Source organism: Entamoeba invadens, assembly GCF_000330505.1.
Source record: "Entamoeba invadens IP1 unplaced genomic scaffold scaff_1105074726711, whole genome shotgun sequence".
Taxonomy (NCBI): Eukaryota; Evosea; order Mastigamoebida; family Endamoebidae; genus Entamoeba; species Entamoeba invadens.
The window spans coordinates 569,726-587,719 of record NW_004443648.1 but is presented as its reverse complement, the minus strand read 5'-3'; the positions used below and the strand labels follow the sequence as shown (position 1 = coordinate 587,719).

The 17,994-nt window shown below is 33.8% G+C and overlaps 13 protein-coding genes across 13 annotated transcripts; 9 read left to right on the top strand and 4 right to left on the bottom strand.

The window, feature by feature from the left end:
• Positions 1-38: 38 nt before the first annotated feature.
• Positions 39-1,871, top strand: EIN_056440 (serine-threonine protein kinase, putative; the record flags this gene model as incomplete). The annotated part of the gene is made up of 1 exon (XM_004259992.1): positions 39-1,871. The coding sequence occupies one exon, from the start codon at positions 39-41 to the stop codon at positions 1,869-1,871; it is 1,833 nt and encodes a 610-aa protein (XP_004260040.1).
• Positions 1,872-2,445: 574 nt separating this feature from the next.
• Positions 2,446-3,707, top strand: EIN_056430 (hypothetical protein; the record flags this gene model as incomplete). Its single annotated transcript, XM_004259991.1, has 3 exons — positions 2,446-2,467; positions 2,507-2,605; positions 2,722-3,707. The coding sequence occupies 3 exons, from the start codon at positions 2,446-2,448 to the stop codon at positions 3,705-3,707; spliced, it is 1,107 nt and encodes a 368-aa protein (XP_004260039.1).
• A 176-nt stretch (positions 3,708-3,883) lies between these two features.
• Positions 3,884-4,666, bottom strand: EIN_056420 (copine, putative; the record flags this gene model as incomplete). Its single annotated transcript, XM_004259990.1, has 1 exon — positions 3,884-4,666. One exon carries the CDS (start codon positions 4,664-4,666, stop codon positions 3,884-3,886), a length of 783 nt encoding a protein of 260 aa, XP_004260038.1.
• A 386-nt stretch (positions 4,667-5,052) lies between these two features.
• Positions 5,053-5,886, top strand: EIN_056410 (hypothetical protein; the record flags this gene model as incomplete). The annotated part of the gene is made up of 1 exon (XM_004259989.1): positions 5,053-5,886. The coding sequence occupies one exon, from the start codon at positions 5,053-5,055 to the stop codon at positions 5,884-5,886; it is 834 nt and encodes a 277-aa protein (XP_004260037.1).
• Positions 5,887-5,913: 27 nt separating this feature from the next.
• On the bottom strand, positions 5,914-7,621 carry EIN_056400 (hypothetical protein; the record flags this gene model as incomplete). The annotated part of the gene is made up of 3 exons (XM_004259988.1): positions 5,914-6,159; positions 6,218-7,115; positions 7,206-7,621. The coding sequence occupies 3 exons, from the start codon at positions 7,619-7,621 to the stop codon at positions 5,914-5,916; spliced, it is 1,560 nt and encodes a 519-aa protein (XP_004260036.1).
• Positions 7,622-8,660: 1,039 nt separating this feature from the next.
• On the top strand, positions 8,661-9,149 carry EIN_056390 (osteoclast-stimulating factor, putative; the record flags this gene model as incomplete). Its single annotated transcript, XM_004259987.1, has 1 exon — positions 8,661-9,149. The coding sequence occupies one exon, from the start codon at positions 8,661-8,663 to the stop codon at positions 9,147-9,149; it is 489 nt and encodes a 162-aa protein (XP_004260035.1).
• Positions 9,150-9,791: 642 nt separating this feature from the next.
• EIN_056380 (serine/threonine protein kinase 17A, putative) lies at positions 9,792-11,408 on the top strand (the record flags this gene model as incomplete). Its single annotated transcript, XM_004259986.1, has 1 exon — positions 9,792-11,408. The coding sequence occupies one exon, from the start codon at positions 9,792-9,794 to the stop codon at positions 11,406-11,408; it is 1,617 nt and encodes a 538-aa protein (XP_004260034.1).
• A 115-nt stretch (positions 11,409-11,523) lies between these two features.
• Positions 11,524-11,906, top strand: EIN_056370 (hypothetical protein; the record flags this gene model as incomplete). The annotated part of the gene is made up of 2 exons (XM_004259985.1): positions 11,524-11,787; positions 11,856-11,906. 2 exons carry the CDS (start codon positions 11,524-11,526, stop codon positions 11,904-11,906), a joined length of 315 nt encoding a protein of 104 aa, XP_004260033.1.
• Positions 11,907-12,065: 159 nt separating this feature from the next.
• On the top strand, positions 12,066-12,863 carry EIN_056360 (hypothetical protein; the record flags this gene model as incomplete). The annotated part of the gene is made up of 1 exon (XM_004259984.1): positions 12,066-12,863. The coding sequence occupies one exon, from the start codon at positions 12,066-12,068 to the stop codon at positions 12,861-12,863; it is 798 nt and encodes a 265-aa protein (XP_004260032.1).
• A 758-nt stretch (positions 12,864-13,621) lies between these two features.
• On the top strand, positions 13,622-14,269 carry EIN_056350 (hypothetical protein; the record flags this gene model as incomplete). The annotated part of the gene is made up of 1 exon (XM_004259983.1): positions 13,622-14,269. The coding sequence occupies one exon, from the start codon at positions 13,622-13,624 to the stop codon at positions 14,267-14,269; it is 648 nt and encodes a 215-aa protein (XP_004260031.1).
• A 62-nt stretch (positions 14,270-14,331) lies between these two features.
• EIN_056340 (hypothetical protein) lies at positions 14,332-14,769 on the bottom strand (the record flags this gene model as incomplete). Its single annotated transcript, XM_004259982.1, has 1 exon — positions 14,332-14,769. The coding sequence occupies one exon, from the start codon at positions 14,767-14,769 to the stop codon at positions 14,332-14,334; it is 438 nt and encodes a 145-aa protein (XP_004260030.1).
• Positions 14,770-15,522: 753 nt separating this feature from the next.
• EIN_056330 (lipopolysaccharide-induced transcription factor regulating tumor necrosis factor alpha, putative) lies at positions 15,523-16,047 on the bottom strand (the record flags this gene model as incomplete). The annotated part of the gene is made up of 1 exon (XM_004259981.1): positions 15,523-16,047. The coding sequence occupies one exon, from the start codon at positions 16,045-16,047 to the stop codon at positions 15,523-15,525; it is 525 nt and encodes a 174-aa protein (XP_004260029.1).
• Positions 16,048-17,349: 1,302 nt separating this feature from the next.
• On the top strand, positions 17,350-17,913 carry EIN_056320 (hypothetical protein; the record flags this gene model as incomplete). The annotated part of the gene is made up of 1 exon (XM_004259980.1): positions 17,350-17,913. The coding sequence occupies one exon, from the start codon at positions 17,350-17,352 to the stop codon at positions 17,911-17,913; it is 564 nt and encodes a 187-aa protein (XP_004260028.1).
• Between the last annotated feature and the right edge of the window lie 81 nt (positions 17,914-17,994).

Here is a 17,994-nt window from a genome sequence, read left to right as displayed (position 1 = left end):
GAGTGCATGGAAAGGACGCGATATTCACAGGCATTATTATGTATTTTTGTTCACACAACATAGTCACCATACTCTTTGCTCTGTCACTGGCTGTTCCTGTCGTTCGGATATTTTACAACGAATCTTCCCCGCCAAGAACCGAAGAGATCTGGAAGAAATTTGCACCATCCCTCACCAGAAAGCAGTTCGACCTCCGGTACGGAGGTGGAAATAATTACAGCCAAATTATTAACATTGTTGACGAACCCAATGAAGTTGTTGTTGTTGCCATTGACGAGATCACAAACACAATGGGCGACGAATACATCGAAGCTCAAAAGCCATTGATTAGACTTTTAACAGAAAACAATTCAGCTCCTTTTACTGTTGAAATTATGCCGTCGATGGACACAATTGTTGCCACACTTTCCAAACTGCTTGTGGATAACAACTATGATAACATCGTCGTCGTTCCCGACAACAAAACCAAAATTTCAAGTGACGTAGACGCTGTTATTGTCAAATCTGACAATTCAAACAACACACTCGATTTGATCAAAAACGGAATTAAAACCGGAACTCCCGTTTTTGTTATTCTTCCAATCAATCTGCTTGAACCGACTTATTTTGTTATTCAACTTCTGAGAAGAGAAAACACTTTTATTGTTGTTCCAGTCGTCACCAAAGACCACATGGCGCAGATCAAGTCGGACTTTGTACCATATCAGGCATATTTGTACGACGCAATGCTTGTTGCTTCACATGCAGTTTCCGTATCACTCACAAACAACACCCCACTAGAGCTTTTTCAAGGAATGGTGGCAACACAATACAATGGGATGAGTGGAGTGTTTTCTTTTGGAATTGATGGAAAGCGAGATAAGTTTCTTTTTTCCATTACACTGCTCGAAAATTCGGAAACTTTGAAACAATTTGGTTTAATCGATGAGGGTGGGTATACCATCACCAATCCATCACTCTTACCAAAGAAAAGCAATATTTTGGTTATTGCCGTTTCTGTGTCGTGCGCTATTTTTGTGTTTTTCATAATTTTTGTTGGTGCGGCATTGATTGTTGGACTGGTTGTCAGATCTGCAGTTGTTGGCAAAATCGGGATTAGTGATGTCGCACTCACCTTACCCCCGCTTAGCGCGACAAATCACTCAAAAACCTATTACGGGATGTGGAGGCTCAAAAAGGTGTGTGTGAAGGTTCTCACCACTGCCCACTCGGCCGAAGAAATAAAAAACACAATCAATTTTTTGCGAAAGTTGAAAAATGAAAGGATAATCCGAGTGTATGGAGGAAACACAAATCCAGAGATGATAGTTATGGAATTTGCAGAAAGGGAGTCTCTCCATTCGATTGTTTTGTGCTTTGACGCCTACATACAAGTCAAAGAGGTGCAATACAAAGTAATAGCACAGATTCTTGAGGGATTGACCTATCTTCATCAAAAGAAAATACTGCACCTAAATTTGACTCCAAGCAACGTTCTTATCACAACAAATTACGACGCAAAACTTTCAGATATGGAGGTATCAGTTTTTGCACATCAAAGGATAGAATTGATCGACTGGAAAAAGATAAAGATACGTTACTCACCACCAGAAATCCTCGACAACTCGGAACTGGATGAACGGACGGACGTGTATATGTGGGCGATGGTCATTTGGTTTATTGCAACGTCAATTCACCCATTCCAAGAAATTTCAGACAAGAAGAGACTTATCGACACAATAAAATCGGGAGAAAAGCCCATTTCAAGTCTAATCAATGACAGTGATTTGATTGAATGCGTTGAGATGTGCTGGAAACCCAAAGAAAAAAGACCAAGTGTGGCCGCCTTGAAAGGCATTGCCAATTTTACACACTTCACACATGTACATTAGTTACTGTGGTGTGTAATTCACAATCTTATTTCTTTCTTTGTTACATTCAAATCATGGTCATATTCAGTTTGCTTTTATGATAAATAAATAATAGTATTTATCATATTTTTTGATTTTTACAAAAAAAGCACAAGTTAAGATAAGAAAATACTCGAAATAATATAAAAATTCAACACTATAAAATATTTTTTAAATTAATAAAATATTATATATAATTACACATACTATTTAACAAATTAGTAACATTTTAAATATTGAAAAAATAAATATGTTTTTGTGTTTGTAATGGCTTTTTCGATTTATCATTGTTTCAATTGAACTATTAATTTATTATATAAAACTATCAAAAACGAGTTTTACATAATCTTACTTTAAAATTTTCGGTGTTTCAATCACAGTACACAAAAGGTTGAAAATACCAAAAAACGAATTAAAAAAATGATGGAATTAATTATACTATATAGTATTTTTATTGGTAAGTATAGTTCAAACCTCAAATTGTCCAACTGTATATAAATAAACGTGTTTTGCATAATCAAAAACAACGACAGTGTCGCGATCTTTAAAACTCAATATGCTTAGTCTTTTCCACACCCGTTTGTTTTCGCCATTGATGTGGTAATGCTGATGTTTAGAAAAGGTGTTTGGAGTTAGTATAGAAAAGATCAGATCGATATATTTAGAGAATGATATCCCAAGGTTTTTGACTGAATGTGCGACATTTATTCTACAAAGTTTGTGTATTTGTAATAATTTTTCTGAATGTGTAATTACACTTTAATAATAATGTATTATATATTGTCTTATAAATTATATTATAAATAAAATAAACATTGTTCTTACAAATTAGATGAAACTACTGGCATCTTCAGAATTCCAGGCGATATCAAAAAGGTGCAAAGTTACAAGAAAAAGGCGGATAAGTGTGTTTCACTCGAGTTGCTTTTTGAACCAAAACACGTCCACACAGTCACTTCTTTGATGACTCAATTTCTTAAGGACTTACCAGACCCAATAATACCACGGGAGTTGTACCCAAAGTTTTTAGCATGTGCCTCAACTTATTATTCCGAGAAATTTACCAACCAAAATGCATTGGCGGTTGCAGCAAACACCTTTCACTTCTTGTTACTTTCGATGCCACCAAAGAATCTCAAAGTTCTAGCGTTTTATATGAATTTCTTTTACAATTTGACAATCAATAATCAAAGTGTCCACAAAATGAATTCAGTGAACCTTTCGACGTGTGTAGCTCCAAATGTTTTACGAGGGGACAACGTAACAAAATATGAGGAGATCCATTTGCAGGTGTTGACTGGCACATTTTTCATTGAATATTATCCATTGCTCTTCAGAGACACTTGTTTAACAAATGGATTACTTTTCCCACAGTACCAAAACGTTTCATTTGACTCAAAGAATATAGAACTTCAGAAATTAACTAAATCTGTTGTCTTGACTCCGAGAAATCGTCCACAGAAGAAAGTGACAGAAAGCATTTGGAAGGGGTTCAATGTCAAGCTTCAAAAAGAACAAGAGATCGACGAATTGTTCCAGTGGAGAAAAACAGCCCAAAACCAATGTGAAAAACTCTCGAAGAGTACTATTGACCTCTACCACAATCAAAATGAATTAGAGAGTCATCTAGTCAGGTCTTTTTTGCGGCCAAAAAGCGAGAGTATTGCTACAACACTTATTGAGATCCAAAAGGAAGACATCAATTTACCAAAAATCGATACAACAACTTTGTTCATGAACAAAGAGAAAAAAAAGAAGTTATCTTTCGATATTCCACTTAAGAAAATGCATCGCAAATGCACCATTTCAAATTATTAAAAGCTCTTCATGTTATTAAAATGTTATTGATAGTCTTGTTATAAATGTTATTATAATTGTTTTATAATTGTTTTATAATTGTCATTTAAATGTTATACAATTTGTTCTATTAAATGTTCTATTAAATTTGTTATTAAAGTGTAATTAAAATGTATAACACAAATTTTACAAAATAATCAAACGAGTTTATGTTTTTTCATATAGTTGAATTGTGTTTTTATGGATTTAAGAACCAATATGCCAAACGTTGGGTCTTGTTGTTCTGGTGGCAATTTGATAACATCCTCAAAATTCACAACTTCGACATTTTTAAATTTTTGCCCTTTTAGACTGTGCGATTTCAACGTCTCCAATTGATCGAATGGACCATCACCTATTGCTACAAAAACGATTGAAAGACTAACTTTAGAGGCTTCGACAATAGCATTATTTGTACGTGTGAGATCCGTTATAATGCCTGGAGTGATTATGAAGAGTATGTGGTGTTGATTTGTAGCCTTGACGATTCCAATAGCCTTGATGATGATTGGGGAATAACTTAATGGATTTGATAAGACTATACTTTGTGTGACTTGTGAATAAAGCTGCAAGCAATGTGCAATGCCATTAGTCGGTTGCTCGGATGGGAGAAATGAAAACGTTGTCTTGTCACGTGTAGAAGAGTCGCCAAAGCCATAAAATGGGATGTTCCTATTTACGTCCAAATCTTCTATTGATGTTCCAATGGCATCAATAACACGTTGGTATGGATTAGAGACTGGAATAGTAGGGTCGATTTTGTGGAGGTTTTGGCAGTTAAATGTTCGACCACCTTGAGCGACATTCGAGTCACTGTAATCCACACTTAATATAATTTTACTGTTCCGCATCTTAGCAGTATACAACTGCATCTTCAGTTTATTTAACTCGTCTTGTGGTGCTAGTTGTTCGTGGGACTTTTTCGAGTGTTTTGCTCCCATTGTAAAACAACAATATTATATGAACACTACAGAGTTATAAGTTCTTCTTTGTCCCACCATTTCAATTGTTATAATTATACTCATTTATTATTAAAAATACTATATAAATTAGTTTATTTAATAGTTTTTCTTAGTTTAAGAAGAAATAGTAATTATTATGAAAGGAATAAAACAATTTTGGATTGTTCTTAATTATAATTCGAACAATTCAAAAACATCATATATTTTTTATTGAAAAATAAAAATGTAGAACATTGAAAATATTTAATAATTGTAGAATGGAATATACAATAAAAAAAACCAAATTTATTGTTTTATTGTTGTTAGTTGTAACACTAGTTGTGGTTTTGTGTGTTGGTACATCTTATACGTTCCCAGTTAAGTGCATGGAAAAGTATACAAACCCATCAACTAAACAGGACATCACGTTATTGGCTCTTGCAGATGAAGGTCGTGTAGACCTTAAAAGTATTATTATTCCCATTTCTTACCTTCGACAATACACCACTTGTGTTATCCACCTTTTTGTCGAGAAAACCCTATTTACTCAACATGTTTCTTTTTTCAACGAAATGCAACAGACGTTTGGTCTTGAAATAGAAACATTCACAAAAGGAAATGTGTACATTGCAAATTATCGCATTAAACTCTACAGAGACTTTTTGATCAAAAACAACTTCAAGTACAATCGTGTTCTTCACTGTGATGTTTCTGATGTTTATTTTCAGATTGATCCCTTTCAATATATTGGAACATTAGGGAAGTTGGTTGTATTCAAGGAAGGGTGTGACGGCACCAAATTACTAGAAGATAGTAAGAACACTGAGTGGTATAGACAATGTTATCCTAGTATGGCACCCCTTACAAAAGACTCTGTAATAATCAATGCTGGTGTAGTAATGGGTAGTTCCACGTATATGTTAAAGTACTTTACGTTGATATGGGCTTTAATGGAAAACAATAATAAGTGTGACATTGCAGTCTTTGGGCCTGATCAAGCTGTTGTCGAGTATGCCTTCCACTCGGGACTTTTGAATGAACTAATCGATCGACTCGAATGTGGATGTGTCTATTGTGATAAAGTGAAAATGAAGAACAATATGTTATTTGATTCAAATGGGTGTTTGATGCCATTTATCCATGGTAGACCACCATATTACCCACAAAGTATTATCACTCAAAACCTTGAGAATTATAAAGAAATCACTCGTTTGGTGTAATTAGGGTTCTTAACATAAAAATTCATTCTAATTAGAGGAGGTGTTACCTTCTTCATGCTTAATAACATCAGATGCAATTACGGCATCTATTGGGGACTTGGACTCTTGTAATGTGCTTTGTCTGAGTACATCAGATGTTATGACAATGTCAGTGGGAGTTTTTGCTTGTGGTACTTCTTTGATTGGTTCGCCTCCATGTTCAACGTCGATGTTATTCATATCGAAACGCTTGGCTTGTCGTTTCTCGTTATATCCGAAGAAGATGTGATACACCTATTCATCAATGTTCTGCTCATTACAACGCGACAAACACAATGAAAAGATAACAAACGACTTCACTTGCAATCAAACACAGTAAGAGTGTCACTACACAGAAGTAGACGGGTGCAAACACATTAAATCCATCAGACAGAAGTCCGGCAATTAAAGGCAAAAACGCATTAGAAAGCGCAGCAACACTCTCACTAATCCCGACAAACAACCCTTTGGACTTTTCACTTGCTCGTAAGGAGTAATATGTAGACGTCTGATACCCAAATCCAGCGGCAAGTCCAGCGAAGAACGCGATAGCAAAAATGACGTATGGATTAAATACGACAACAAGAAGAATTAAGAAGAGTAAGAACATCGCCTGTGCAGCAAGAATAAGTGACCTGTGATACGTCCACGCAACCGTCAGACTCATCACGATGAACGCGATGGTTTGTGCCGAGTAGAGTACGAAAAATGTGAAGGCGACGAAATTGTCTTGTGGATTTCCAAAAGGAATTCCGATGTTTTTATAGTCTGCGATTTTGATGTATTGGTTTGTAATGACACAGGACGTCCCGAAGACACCGAGTTGCATAATATACCCCACATAGATATATGTCTTGTTTTTGAGTTGTTCTTCATTCCATTTTAACTTGGGTTTCTTAGTTTCGATGATATTTAAGTTTGTGTCCGTCTTCTCTTTGTCTTCACTTTTCTCATCTTTCTCTTTCAACTCAATCTCAACATCTCCAATCTCATTCTTGTCACCACTCACTTTCTCTTTCTTGTCTAACTTCTCCTTCTTTTGACTCTCTTTCTGCTCTTCAATCTCATCTCTCAACCATTTGACGTGTCTATATGGATATACTATAGCTATTAATACATTCAATCCTATTGCAATATACAACGAATTGCTTGACCCCAGTGCTGATTTTAATGTCCCACCTGCTGCATATCCAATTGCTTTCCCAAAGGACCTGGTTGTTATGTCGCTTTATTAACTAAAAAAATAAATGATTAATAATTAATAATAAATAATTAATAATAAATAATAAATAAAAACAAACCAACAGACTGCAAATAACCCCGAATTGCGTACTTCTTTGCCTTCGCCAGCTTCCTTTCCAACGTTACCTACCGCAGAGGGCCAAAAAGTTAAAGCAGAAAACGCCCAAAAAGCACAGGAGAAATAAATTGCGACAATGGAATCTTGCCATATAGCTACTAAGACTTCAGCTATTGTCAGCATTACCATCGAGATTCTAATCATAATGAAAGGACTCACGTAATCTGCTATCTTCCCACCAAAAGGTGCTAACCCACCATATATAACAAAACAGACTGTTTGGAGAAGGGCTAGCATTAGGGCTGAAGCGCCTTGTTCATTAAATAGTAAAGGGACCACAATCCAATAAAAGTAGCACGATGTGTTGTAGAGAAAAGCAACGAGGAGCTGACGAAATAAATTGTCAAAGGGAAACATTAAATAAGATAGCCACTTATTCATAGCTTTTTGGGGTGTTTGGAGTTTCTTTTTAATTTTTTTGGACAAGGAAGAATTTCGAGGAGAGTGGTTTCAGTGTCGAAGCAAAGAAGCTCATGTTTCATTTGCAAACTTTTTGAATGTGCAAATAATCGGGGTTTTCAGCTAATAAACTTCTTTTTGTTGAAACTTTTTACTCTCAAAATGTACTATAAAAAATATTATTACTATTAAAAGCGTGCTAAAAAAGAATTCTTTCATTTGGTAATAAATAATGACTAAAATGGTTGTTTATTATTATATATATGGTTTATAATTTTATTATTAAATAATTATTATGATGCTATAACAATATTCTTCTATTCCAATTATTTTAAATATAAAATATTTATTATAAACATAAACATCATAAATAGTTTATTAACCATTTTATATAACAAACAGTTAATTAATAACTAAATATATTTATAATTAAATATATTATATATTATATTATATTATAATTAATACAAATTTAATATAATACTAATAATATTAAGTTAGTGTAATACAGTCGATACTCTATCGGATTGGACTTCTATCGGATTTGGTTTTTTATCCAATCAAAACTTGTTCCAATCCGATTTTATAAATAAAACCCGTATAATTAGTATAAAATTTTCTTTTTATTTTCCAATCCTTGGGAAAAACCATTTTCCCATTATTCCAATCCGATAGAGTATCGACTGTATATTGTTTATTAAAAAAATCTTAAAATGTAAAAAAAATAGAAAACCTCAAACTATTATTTAATTTAATATAAATTAAACATTTAACTTAATATTTAAGTTAACTTCTAATAAAGCGAATTGTCCTCTATATCAGCGGGAGTATTACCACCATTAAAAAGAATAACACTGAAACATTCCAAAAACTTTGAACAAAAAACAGAAATTAAGTCGTAAAATTCCCAGAGAATTGACCGACTTATCCTTTCAATCAAACAACTCAATAACTTATACCTGAGATCTTTGAACTAAGAACTTGAAATAAAACTGTAATGAGCCAGCCACCAGTCCCAGCAAAACGTGCTGCAAAAAAAGAAAAAGACCCGAAGGCGACCTTCACCAAGCCATCAAGACTTATTGCTGCTGCTAAAGCCGGCGAAGATGAGTTGATTAAAGAGTATATGGATGACAAGACAAAGTCAATTGACATCAATAAAGTCGATTCTTTGGGACAGTCATCAATGCACTGGGCAGCCCATTCCGGATATCCAAACACCATCCAAACACTTTATAACTATGGTGGAAACGTCAACGTCCAAGACAAAGAAGGTGAAACACCACTCCACAAAGCTGCTTGGAAGGATAAACTCCAAACCATCTCAAAACTCATTTCACTTGGGGCAGATGTCACTATCAAGAACAACAAGGGACAAACTCCTTTCGATGTGGCAAAGAGTATGGAAGCTAAAAAGCTGTTGTACATCCCATCTGACAACCTTGAAGAGGATTTGGAAGATTCTAGAGACGAGGATGATGACTAAGATACTTTTTCATTCTGTTCAACTCGTTTTTTGTTGTACTTTTGTGACTTTCTTTGTTTAACACCTCCTTATTTGTCTTTATTAAATTTATTAGAAAAAAATAATATATTGTTATTAATTATTAGTAAAAAAAGCCCGTCTATACTTCTTATATAACAGTTTATTTAATTCTAATTATAATTAAATAAAATTAATACTATTAGTAATAATTAGTAATTATTATCTATTAATAAATATATTAGTATAAACTATTAAAAAACAATAACCATCAGAAACAGAAAAACTTGAGACATTCATTTTTGGAGTTCCAATTTAGTTTGCTTTATCATCATTTTTGTTGTACCATACATTTTAGTTTGTTATACTTAAAATTTACCATTAAAAATGATATTATTTTATTGGAATTATTTTATAATTATATAATGGTTTATTAATGGTATAAATACTTGTCTGTGATTTATATCGAATAAATAACTTATTACGACACGAAGATCTTTTTTGCAGTTTTACAACATAAAATTCGACTGCTTTTTTCTCAAGCTGACCAAAAGATGGTAACAGTTTAGCAGTTCTCTACGATTTATTAATAAAGAATTACCTCAAAAACACAAAGAAAAACTTCAAAAAGCAGAAAGAAATACGATGAACACATACAAGCGTCTTGTCTCCCGTGTAGACCCAACAGTTTTCTTCCAAAAGGGGTTTATAGAGTGTCGACGAGTATACGTGAAGGTTACTGTCTTCTCTGGTGTAGCTCACAAACAGAAGTTACAGATTGCTGTCCCACTCAAGAGTCTAACTCCTGAGACAAAAGAGGAAGTCAAGAAGGTAGCACTGTCGTTGAAACAAATAACAAGTGAAATGAGTAACATGTTTGTAGTAACCAATGTAATAGTCCAAAACAGTGACCAAACACTCTACATCTTCTGTGATGTTCCTATTAAGCAAAGTATAGGCAACTACTACTCGACCAATAAAGTCTTTACAGATGAGAAGATGTCTCATGTTGTCGACTTATTGAATATGTACACGGCTCTCTCGCAACTTCAAAAAGATGAAACTTTTGAAACGATGAAATTTCTGTTAAGTGAAGAGGACTTGTCATTAGCGCTGATGAAAAACGTTGGTTCGCCGTTCACACAAATTTCAGTGACGCCACTTGCGTTCATCGTTCCACTTGTTTTCGGAAACTTGACGTTTGATCCTTATAATGTGGTGATCGCCAATTTACTTGAGAAGATCTCCGAGAAAGGGAAGATGGAAAATTTGATCACAAAGATCCGCAACAACGAGAGTGTGAAGGAGATCCTCGGCGACAACGATTTTGTGACGCAATGTTTGACTCTTACAAACGTCCCTCCATTTTCATTTGATGCCTTTGAACAAGACAAGTCGTTATTAGGGCAAGGTGTCTTTGGTATAGTAATGAAAGCACAACGCAAGTCGGACAAGAAGGTGTTTGCAATTAAAGAGAGTAAGAAGGAGAAGACTTTACAACTTAAAAAGGAAGCGCAGATCATGCGACTCTGTCACCATCCAAACATCATCGAGTGCTTTGGCTTCACTGAATTAAACGTTTCTATTGGAGGCGCGACTAACCCTCTCTTTAACTGTGATTTCCCACATGGGTACATTTGCCTTGAATACTGTCAAAACGGGAATTTGGAGTCTTTTGTGAAGTGTCTGTGTCCTGAAGGCGACCGTCTTCCATTAGAAACAGTCCAAACGATCTTTGGCCAAATAGCATCTGCTTGTCGCTATCTTTATTTTGAGAAAGGTATCATCCACAGAGACATTAAATTAGACAACTTTTTGGTGTCGCAGACAGACCCCTTTCTTTTTGTGAAGATGATCGACTTTGGGTGGTCCAGAAGTATTGCAGAAGAGATGGAGTCTGTAGCTGGCGCTCCTATGTTCTGTGCGCCAGAAATTATATTTCGACAACCATACAGTGCAAAGAGTGACTTGTATAGTCTTGGCGTTGTACTCTATTTCTTACTGAATGGAAACTACCCATTCAATCCAAATAACGTCGAAGAACTTAGAACGCAATATAGCTCTTCCGAGAAGTTGTCGTACTCGGACAAGATCACAAAAGACATTGAAAATAAAGACGTCATCGACCTCATCAATAAAATGATCGTCTTTAAAGAAGACGACAGAATATCGTGGGAAGAGTTCGACAAACATCCCTTCATGGTCAACACTACAAAGCGCCTGACCGAACTCTACACCAAAATTGGGCTTGATTTCATATGAGTTGTTTAAATAGTTTAATTTACTATTCGAAAGAATCAAATTCTGTTGATTTGTGGTTTTATAGTTTAAGTATCTATTAATTTGAGTAAGAAAAGAAACTCGTAAATCTCATACAATGCCACACGAGGTGACTGCAATATCGTCACAAATTGTCCAAAAAAACATAGACGCGATACAAGACAGTAAAGTGATAACAGCATGTGCATGTGGAATTGTGAGTGGTGCATTAGGGTTAGTCCACATTCACGGGTTCATTTTAATGGCAGTGATGTATTTGATAATATCGGGCTTATTGTTTATTCGTGTTCTTCCTAACACAAAAGAGTGGTTCGAGGGTTCCTATGTTGTCCTTACTGAGGCTTTTTTCCCTTTTATTATGGTTTGGTTGTTGAAATGTTGGGGTATAATAATAGAGTGGTTATAAGCAATTCAAACACTAACAAATAGTCATTCATCTTCATGTGGACTGTTGCGTACTCTTTGGTTTACATTTATTAATTCACTTCTTTGGTATTTTAATGTGGCAAAGAGGCATTATTTGGCTAAGAAATATCTTAGGCAATTTCGAGTCTCACTTCCAGTTTTTTTTTCTTTAATAAAAATACACACAAAATTGGACAAGATTGTAATCGAAGACCTCAATCTGAAAAATCCAAAATGAGTTTTGAAGGGAAGGTAGCACTGGTGACGGGTGGGACAAGTGGGATTGGTGAGGAGTGTGTTCGACAGCTCATCAACGAGAAGTGTCGAGTGATTTTTATCGGACGTCGCAAAGAATTAGGTGAGCATATAGTTGCCGATATCACCGCCAAAGCTTCTGGTCAGATAGAATACATCGAATTCGACTTACTTGAGTTTAAAAAATACGACGAGTTGGTCAAACAAATAACAGAGAAGTATCATCGCCTTGACTTGTTAGTAAATAACGCTGGTAAAGTGATATATCAGACATGCGAATCATTAACAGAAGAGCAGTTTGATGAGATCTATCAAACGAATGTGAAGACCGTTTGGCTGATGACTAAGAAGTTTCATTCATTATTAGAACTCAGCAAAGGCTGTGTTGTTAACATTGGGAGTGACGTTTCTATTAAAGCAAATAAGGAGTACTTTGGATATAGCGATTCCAAAGCATCAGTAGTCCACATCACTAAGATGATGGCACTTGAATACGCACCAGCAGTTAGGGTTAATGCAGTGTGTCCAGGAGACACTTTCGTGCTTAGATGGACTAGCGACGAACAATTGGCGATGAGATTTGGGCCGGAACATATTCACAACCCTATTATTAGACCACAACTCGTTCAACAACTGCATGAGTCGATTGAAATCCCTTTGAAAAGGGTCGGAGAAGTCGAAGAAATAGCAAACGCTGTCTTATTCCTTGGAAGTTCAAAGGCGTCTTTTATCACAGGAGTTGCACTTTTGGTCGATGGAGGAGCGTCGCTTGTTTGAGTTTTGCGTAAATCAGAGCAATTTGATAATAGTTAATCTTTTTGGTTTTTTTTAATTCCAACATAGTTTAAGTTATTTTAGAAAGAACAAAAGTTTTTTAATTAAACAATGGTTAGATTAAAGTTTTAAGTAAACTATTAATTTTAGTTGAAATAATAATTAATAATTAATTCAATGGTTTTTTGGTCTAACTACGAAAAAATGTAACAAATTTACTTGTATTTGTATTTATAATTACAATTATTAAAATTTATATTATATAAATTAATTTGTAATATTTTAAAGATATTTGCAATAAAATTAAAATTAGTAAACATAACCCGAAAATCTTTAAGTTTTTTCTTATTGAATTTTATTATTAAAATAAGAATAGTTATATATTATTTATTAACAACTTTTTGAAATAATTTCTTTAAAAAGAAAAACTTTATACATTTTCTTAAATTTACTTGCTACCATTTTTTTATTGTATATTTATTATAATTTTATTGTAATTTTTACTTATTGTATTTTGAATAATCAATTTTGGGAAAAATAATCAATTGACAATCTCTCTGCTTTTTGGCGAAAAGAAAGAGTCAAAATCAATCCATAATCGCGCCATAAACTAGCTGATCATATGCTTGAAGTGTTTTGATTTACAAACAGATTCTAAAAAACAAATAAAATTTACCATACACAATAGTAAAATCAACGATGTTCCAACAAACAAATCTTTGGTATAAATAGATTCTCACTTGTCCAATCTTTGAATTGAAATGAGTGTAACAGCAGACGAGCGCAATCCACACATCAACGCCTTTATCAAATTTGTCCCCCGACTTGCTCCGTTATTTGGTGGGTTAGAGATATCTCCCATAGTAGTTGACTCGGAGTTTTTCGAGTATTATTTGATCAACTCGCAGTTATACCGATACTTCTATAGTACGCGGGTGTCCACTGACGACAAGTACAAAGTGTTTAAAGACTTAGTATTGATTCATTACACCTTGATGGAGCACAAGTATTTGACTAAAGAAGAGGCTTTTGTCCTTAAAGTTGTGAATGGCGCGAAGTTACCGGTGTTTGAAGAGCACTTCGAAGCAATACGAAACGATCAAAAAGCGTCGGAAGAATACATCAAACGTGTCTTCCACTTCTTTGTGAACACTTTAAAACGAATGCAACAAGAAAACAACTCTTCGATCGACGACTTGTTGGGATGCACCGACTGTAACGGCAAGAAGGAGCGCGACTATTGGATCAATTTCATCATCAAAACCCTCACTACCGTTAACCAACAAACACTCTCCAAAATCATCAAATATTTGAATCCAAAGATGTGGGAGGACGACGCCGAAATCGACTTGAAGAAATTGACCCTCGACCAACTCCGCGGGGTCGCTGATATCATTCGATTCGATTAATGTAAATAAATGTTTTTCAAATGTTTTTCAAAAAAGGAAATAACATTTTGAATACCAAAAAATCAGTCAATCGTTGTTTGTTGGAGAATTTCCCGGCCTTGACTCGTCAAAGCTAATGACGCCTTACGCTTCGCTAACTCAAATAAATCAACTTGGATCTCGTGTTCAAGGCGGTTGATTTGAAGACGAGAGATCTCTTGGGCTTCTTCTAAGGAAGACTCCAAATAAAAACCTAAGCCAATACCAACTAGTAACATCTCACGTTTCTTTATATCTGCTTTGACGTGAATACCATTCCCAATATTCACAAGTAGCTGTTTGTCTGCAGAACGTATCGAGTTAATATGAACTTGAAGTGCCTTGTAACTTTGTTGTTTCATTCGTGTCGTGTCAATTCGCTCGTCTATTTTGGACATATCAACTTCAATGGTTTTCGTGAACTCATCCGCTTGTAATATTGCGGCTTCTTTTTCAGTCTCGAGGTGGTCTTTCTCGCTCATTTTTCTGTTTTTTACAGTTTCTTCTTTTATAGTAATGTTTTTAATAAAAGAATTATAATTCAGTTATTTGATTATGGTTATCACATTTTTTGTATTATAATTTTTGGTTAAATGTATTATTATATATATTAGGATTACATATAAGTTGGTATAATATATTTAACTAGTAATTAATGGTTATGAATTATATAAAAAATATAATTAATATATTAGTATATATATTAATTACTTCAACAACTATAATTTTATATTATGTTTTATTCTATAATAATTATAGTTAAAAACTTCTATTTAATTAGCAATTGTAATTATAGTTTAACTTTTTAAGTGCCGATATATACAATAGTAAAATACAAACTTTTGTCAATAATATTATTTTTAAAATTTTTCGTATGTTTGTAGTTGAACAGATAGTCAATCATCCACAAATCGGGTAAATTCACAAAAAATGTTTATTTTACATATTTTAATGTAAAAGATCAATATCATTTAAAAGAAGCAAAACATTAAATAATTATTTTGTATCAGAGATATGTAAATAGATGTCATTGCAGAACATAAAGTTTCAAAGCATATTTTATCGAAAAGAAACACCTATTTCTAGAATACAATAAAAAGAAACAAACCATCAAAATCCATTCAAACAAATATAAAGTGATTTGAAAACATTTGTCAAAACACATAACGAATCTTTTCTGTGGGGACATGAGTTTAGATGTATTCGACAATAACAAGAAAAAAGAAGACAGTAAATTACTTCGCGGCGCAAGTCCCGAGTTTATTATGGCAAGTTGGGCACGTATGTACGGTATCAGCGAACGTTGGAATGCAGCAGAATATGAGACCAATGCAGCAGCACCCCATCCAAGTGAACAAACAGCACAACAAACACCCCAAAGCAGACATATTATGTGCAACTTTTGTCGTCACTAATTTATTGCAAGTTGGGCAGAACGCCTGTTGTGAAACCTTTGTGAAGACAGTTGGTTGTTGTGAGGCTTGAACAACTTGTGGTTGAACTGGAGTGCCTTGTGGTTGTTGGTAAACAATTGGTTGACTTTGTTGTGTCATAGATTGTTGCATATTAGGATCCATACCCATCGGTTGCATTGGCTGCATTGGTGGTTGTTGCATCTGTTGCATATTAGGATCCATTACCATAGGGGGATTTTGTTGCATTGGTGGCTGTCCCATTTGTTGCATGTTTGGGTCGACACCCATAGGTGGTTGGTTCATTTGAGGTTCTTGCATTGGTGGTTGGGTTTCTTGTCCTTCCATGATGTGAAGTGTGAATAGAAAGTTTGAAACCCTCCTTTTAGAGTATTTTTTTCAATTTTTTTGTCAAATTTGATGGTGTGACTTCTCTTGAATTGCTTCATTTAAATTGTTTTTAGGACAATTTCCCAAAGATGTAGGACTTTGTCATTACTTATTAGAGAGTTAATAGAGGTGTTTTTTTCATAGAGATCTTTTTTGAGGTTCTTTTTTTTGGACAATATACGAACAACTTCATGTTGTTGTATATTTTACTATAATCTCATATACAATTTCAAAGAGGAATTCTTTGAGAATAAATTCTTTTATTCGTACACTTTTGTGGTTGTTTTACTATTGCTTAATTATATTTGAAATAAACTATATTTTATTCTGATCTTCAATTTTTGGTTGCAATTTTTGTTGTTTTCAAAAGGAGCGATTTTTGTTTTTTTGAACACTTATTTCATTATTAAGATTAAAACCCGATTGTGTCTATTTTTTGGCAATTGTTTTCAACAATCTCGTTTTTGTGCCCAAAAACACTTTTTTTGGAACTTTTTGATGGTATCAAAAAAAAGTTTGGTTTTTCATTTTTAATTATTGTTTATTTGTCAAAAAAAAAATTTTTTTATCTTTTTGTATTTTCAAATTTATTATAAATTAAACTACAATTTGTCGTATTAAGATAGTAATATACTATATGTAATAATTATAATTGTAACATATCAAAGATCTTCTTTTATTTCGATTTAAAAAACATTTTCATTAAGCACTCTGTAAACTTTATTTGGTACCTTTTGACTATAATAATGAAATATTTCAGGAAACCATGCTAAAAATCCACTCATTTGTTTCAACTATTTTTAAATTTCACTCAATGCCCGTTTTTTACATAAACTGAAAGCAATTTTAATTTATTACATAACATAACTCATAAAGTTTGATTATTCTTTTTTTATTTATTTTTCAATAGTTTATATAATTATACTAAATAAAATTGTAGTTTTTAAAATTCAATACACATCAAAAAAGTGGGATTAACAAAGAATAAATATCAAATATCCCGGTTTTGAGAACTTGAACTTTGGATGAAACAACGTATTTTTGTTGAAATTTCTCGATATTACAAAATCTTTTTTTGACTCACATCAAACTTTTTATACCTTTCATTTAAAAAGGTTAAATAAATATAATTAATTTTTAAATGTAAATGCCAACTTATATGATAAAGATATCAGTCATTAAAAAAAACCAACCAAAATCCCACAAGCGAATGTTTAACCTAGAAAACCCTATTTTACAATAAAAATATATTTTGGTTGTATGGAAGTTGAACCACAACACACATCTTCAAATCAAAATACACTCCAAAATGTCCCTGCAAATTACGCGGATAACCTATTCCCACCAGCACAAGTATCAACAGCAACTAAAACGAAAAAAGAAGACACAACGGTTGTAGATACTCCAACACAAAACACGACAAGCGAACGTCTCGGTGTTGTTGTAAACTATTCGGAGGGAAATACAATTGTTAAAGGTGGAGACGATATTGTCGACATTAATACTCCACTCTTCAACAAAGAAGGCCAACAAATAGGTGTTGTTGCTGATATTTTTGGTCAAGTCGTTGCCCCTTTGTATGCGGTCAAAGAACCCATTCCCATAGGTACAGAGGTCTACGTCCAAAAGGTGCAGACACACTTCATTGATGTCAACACAATATCACGAAAAGGTACTGACGGTGATGACGATGATCCAGAGTTTTCTGACGATGAAGAAGAAAAGAATTTCCGTGCGAAACAAAAGAAACAAAACAATTGTGCAAAAAAAGACATGAAATGCATTAAGATGGATTTGGAACACACCAACTTGACTCCTCTTTAATAATACTTTGATTGTTCGTTTTTGGTTTTTATCGTCGTTTTTTAACACTGTTTGGTACAACAGTTTTAATGTTATTGTTAA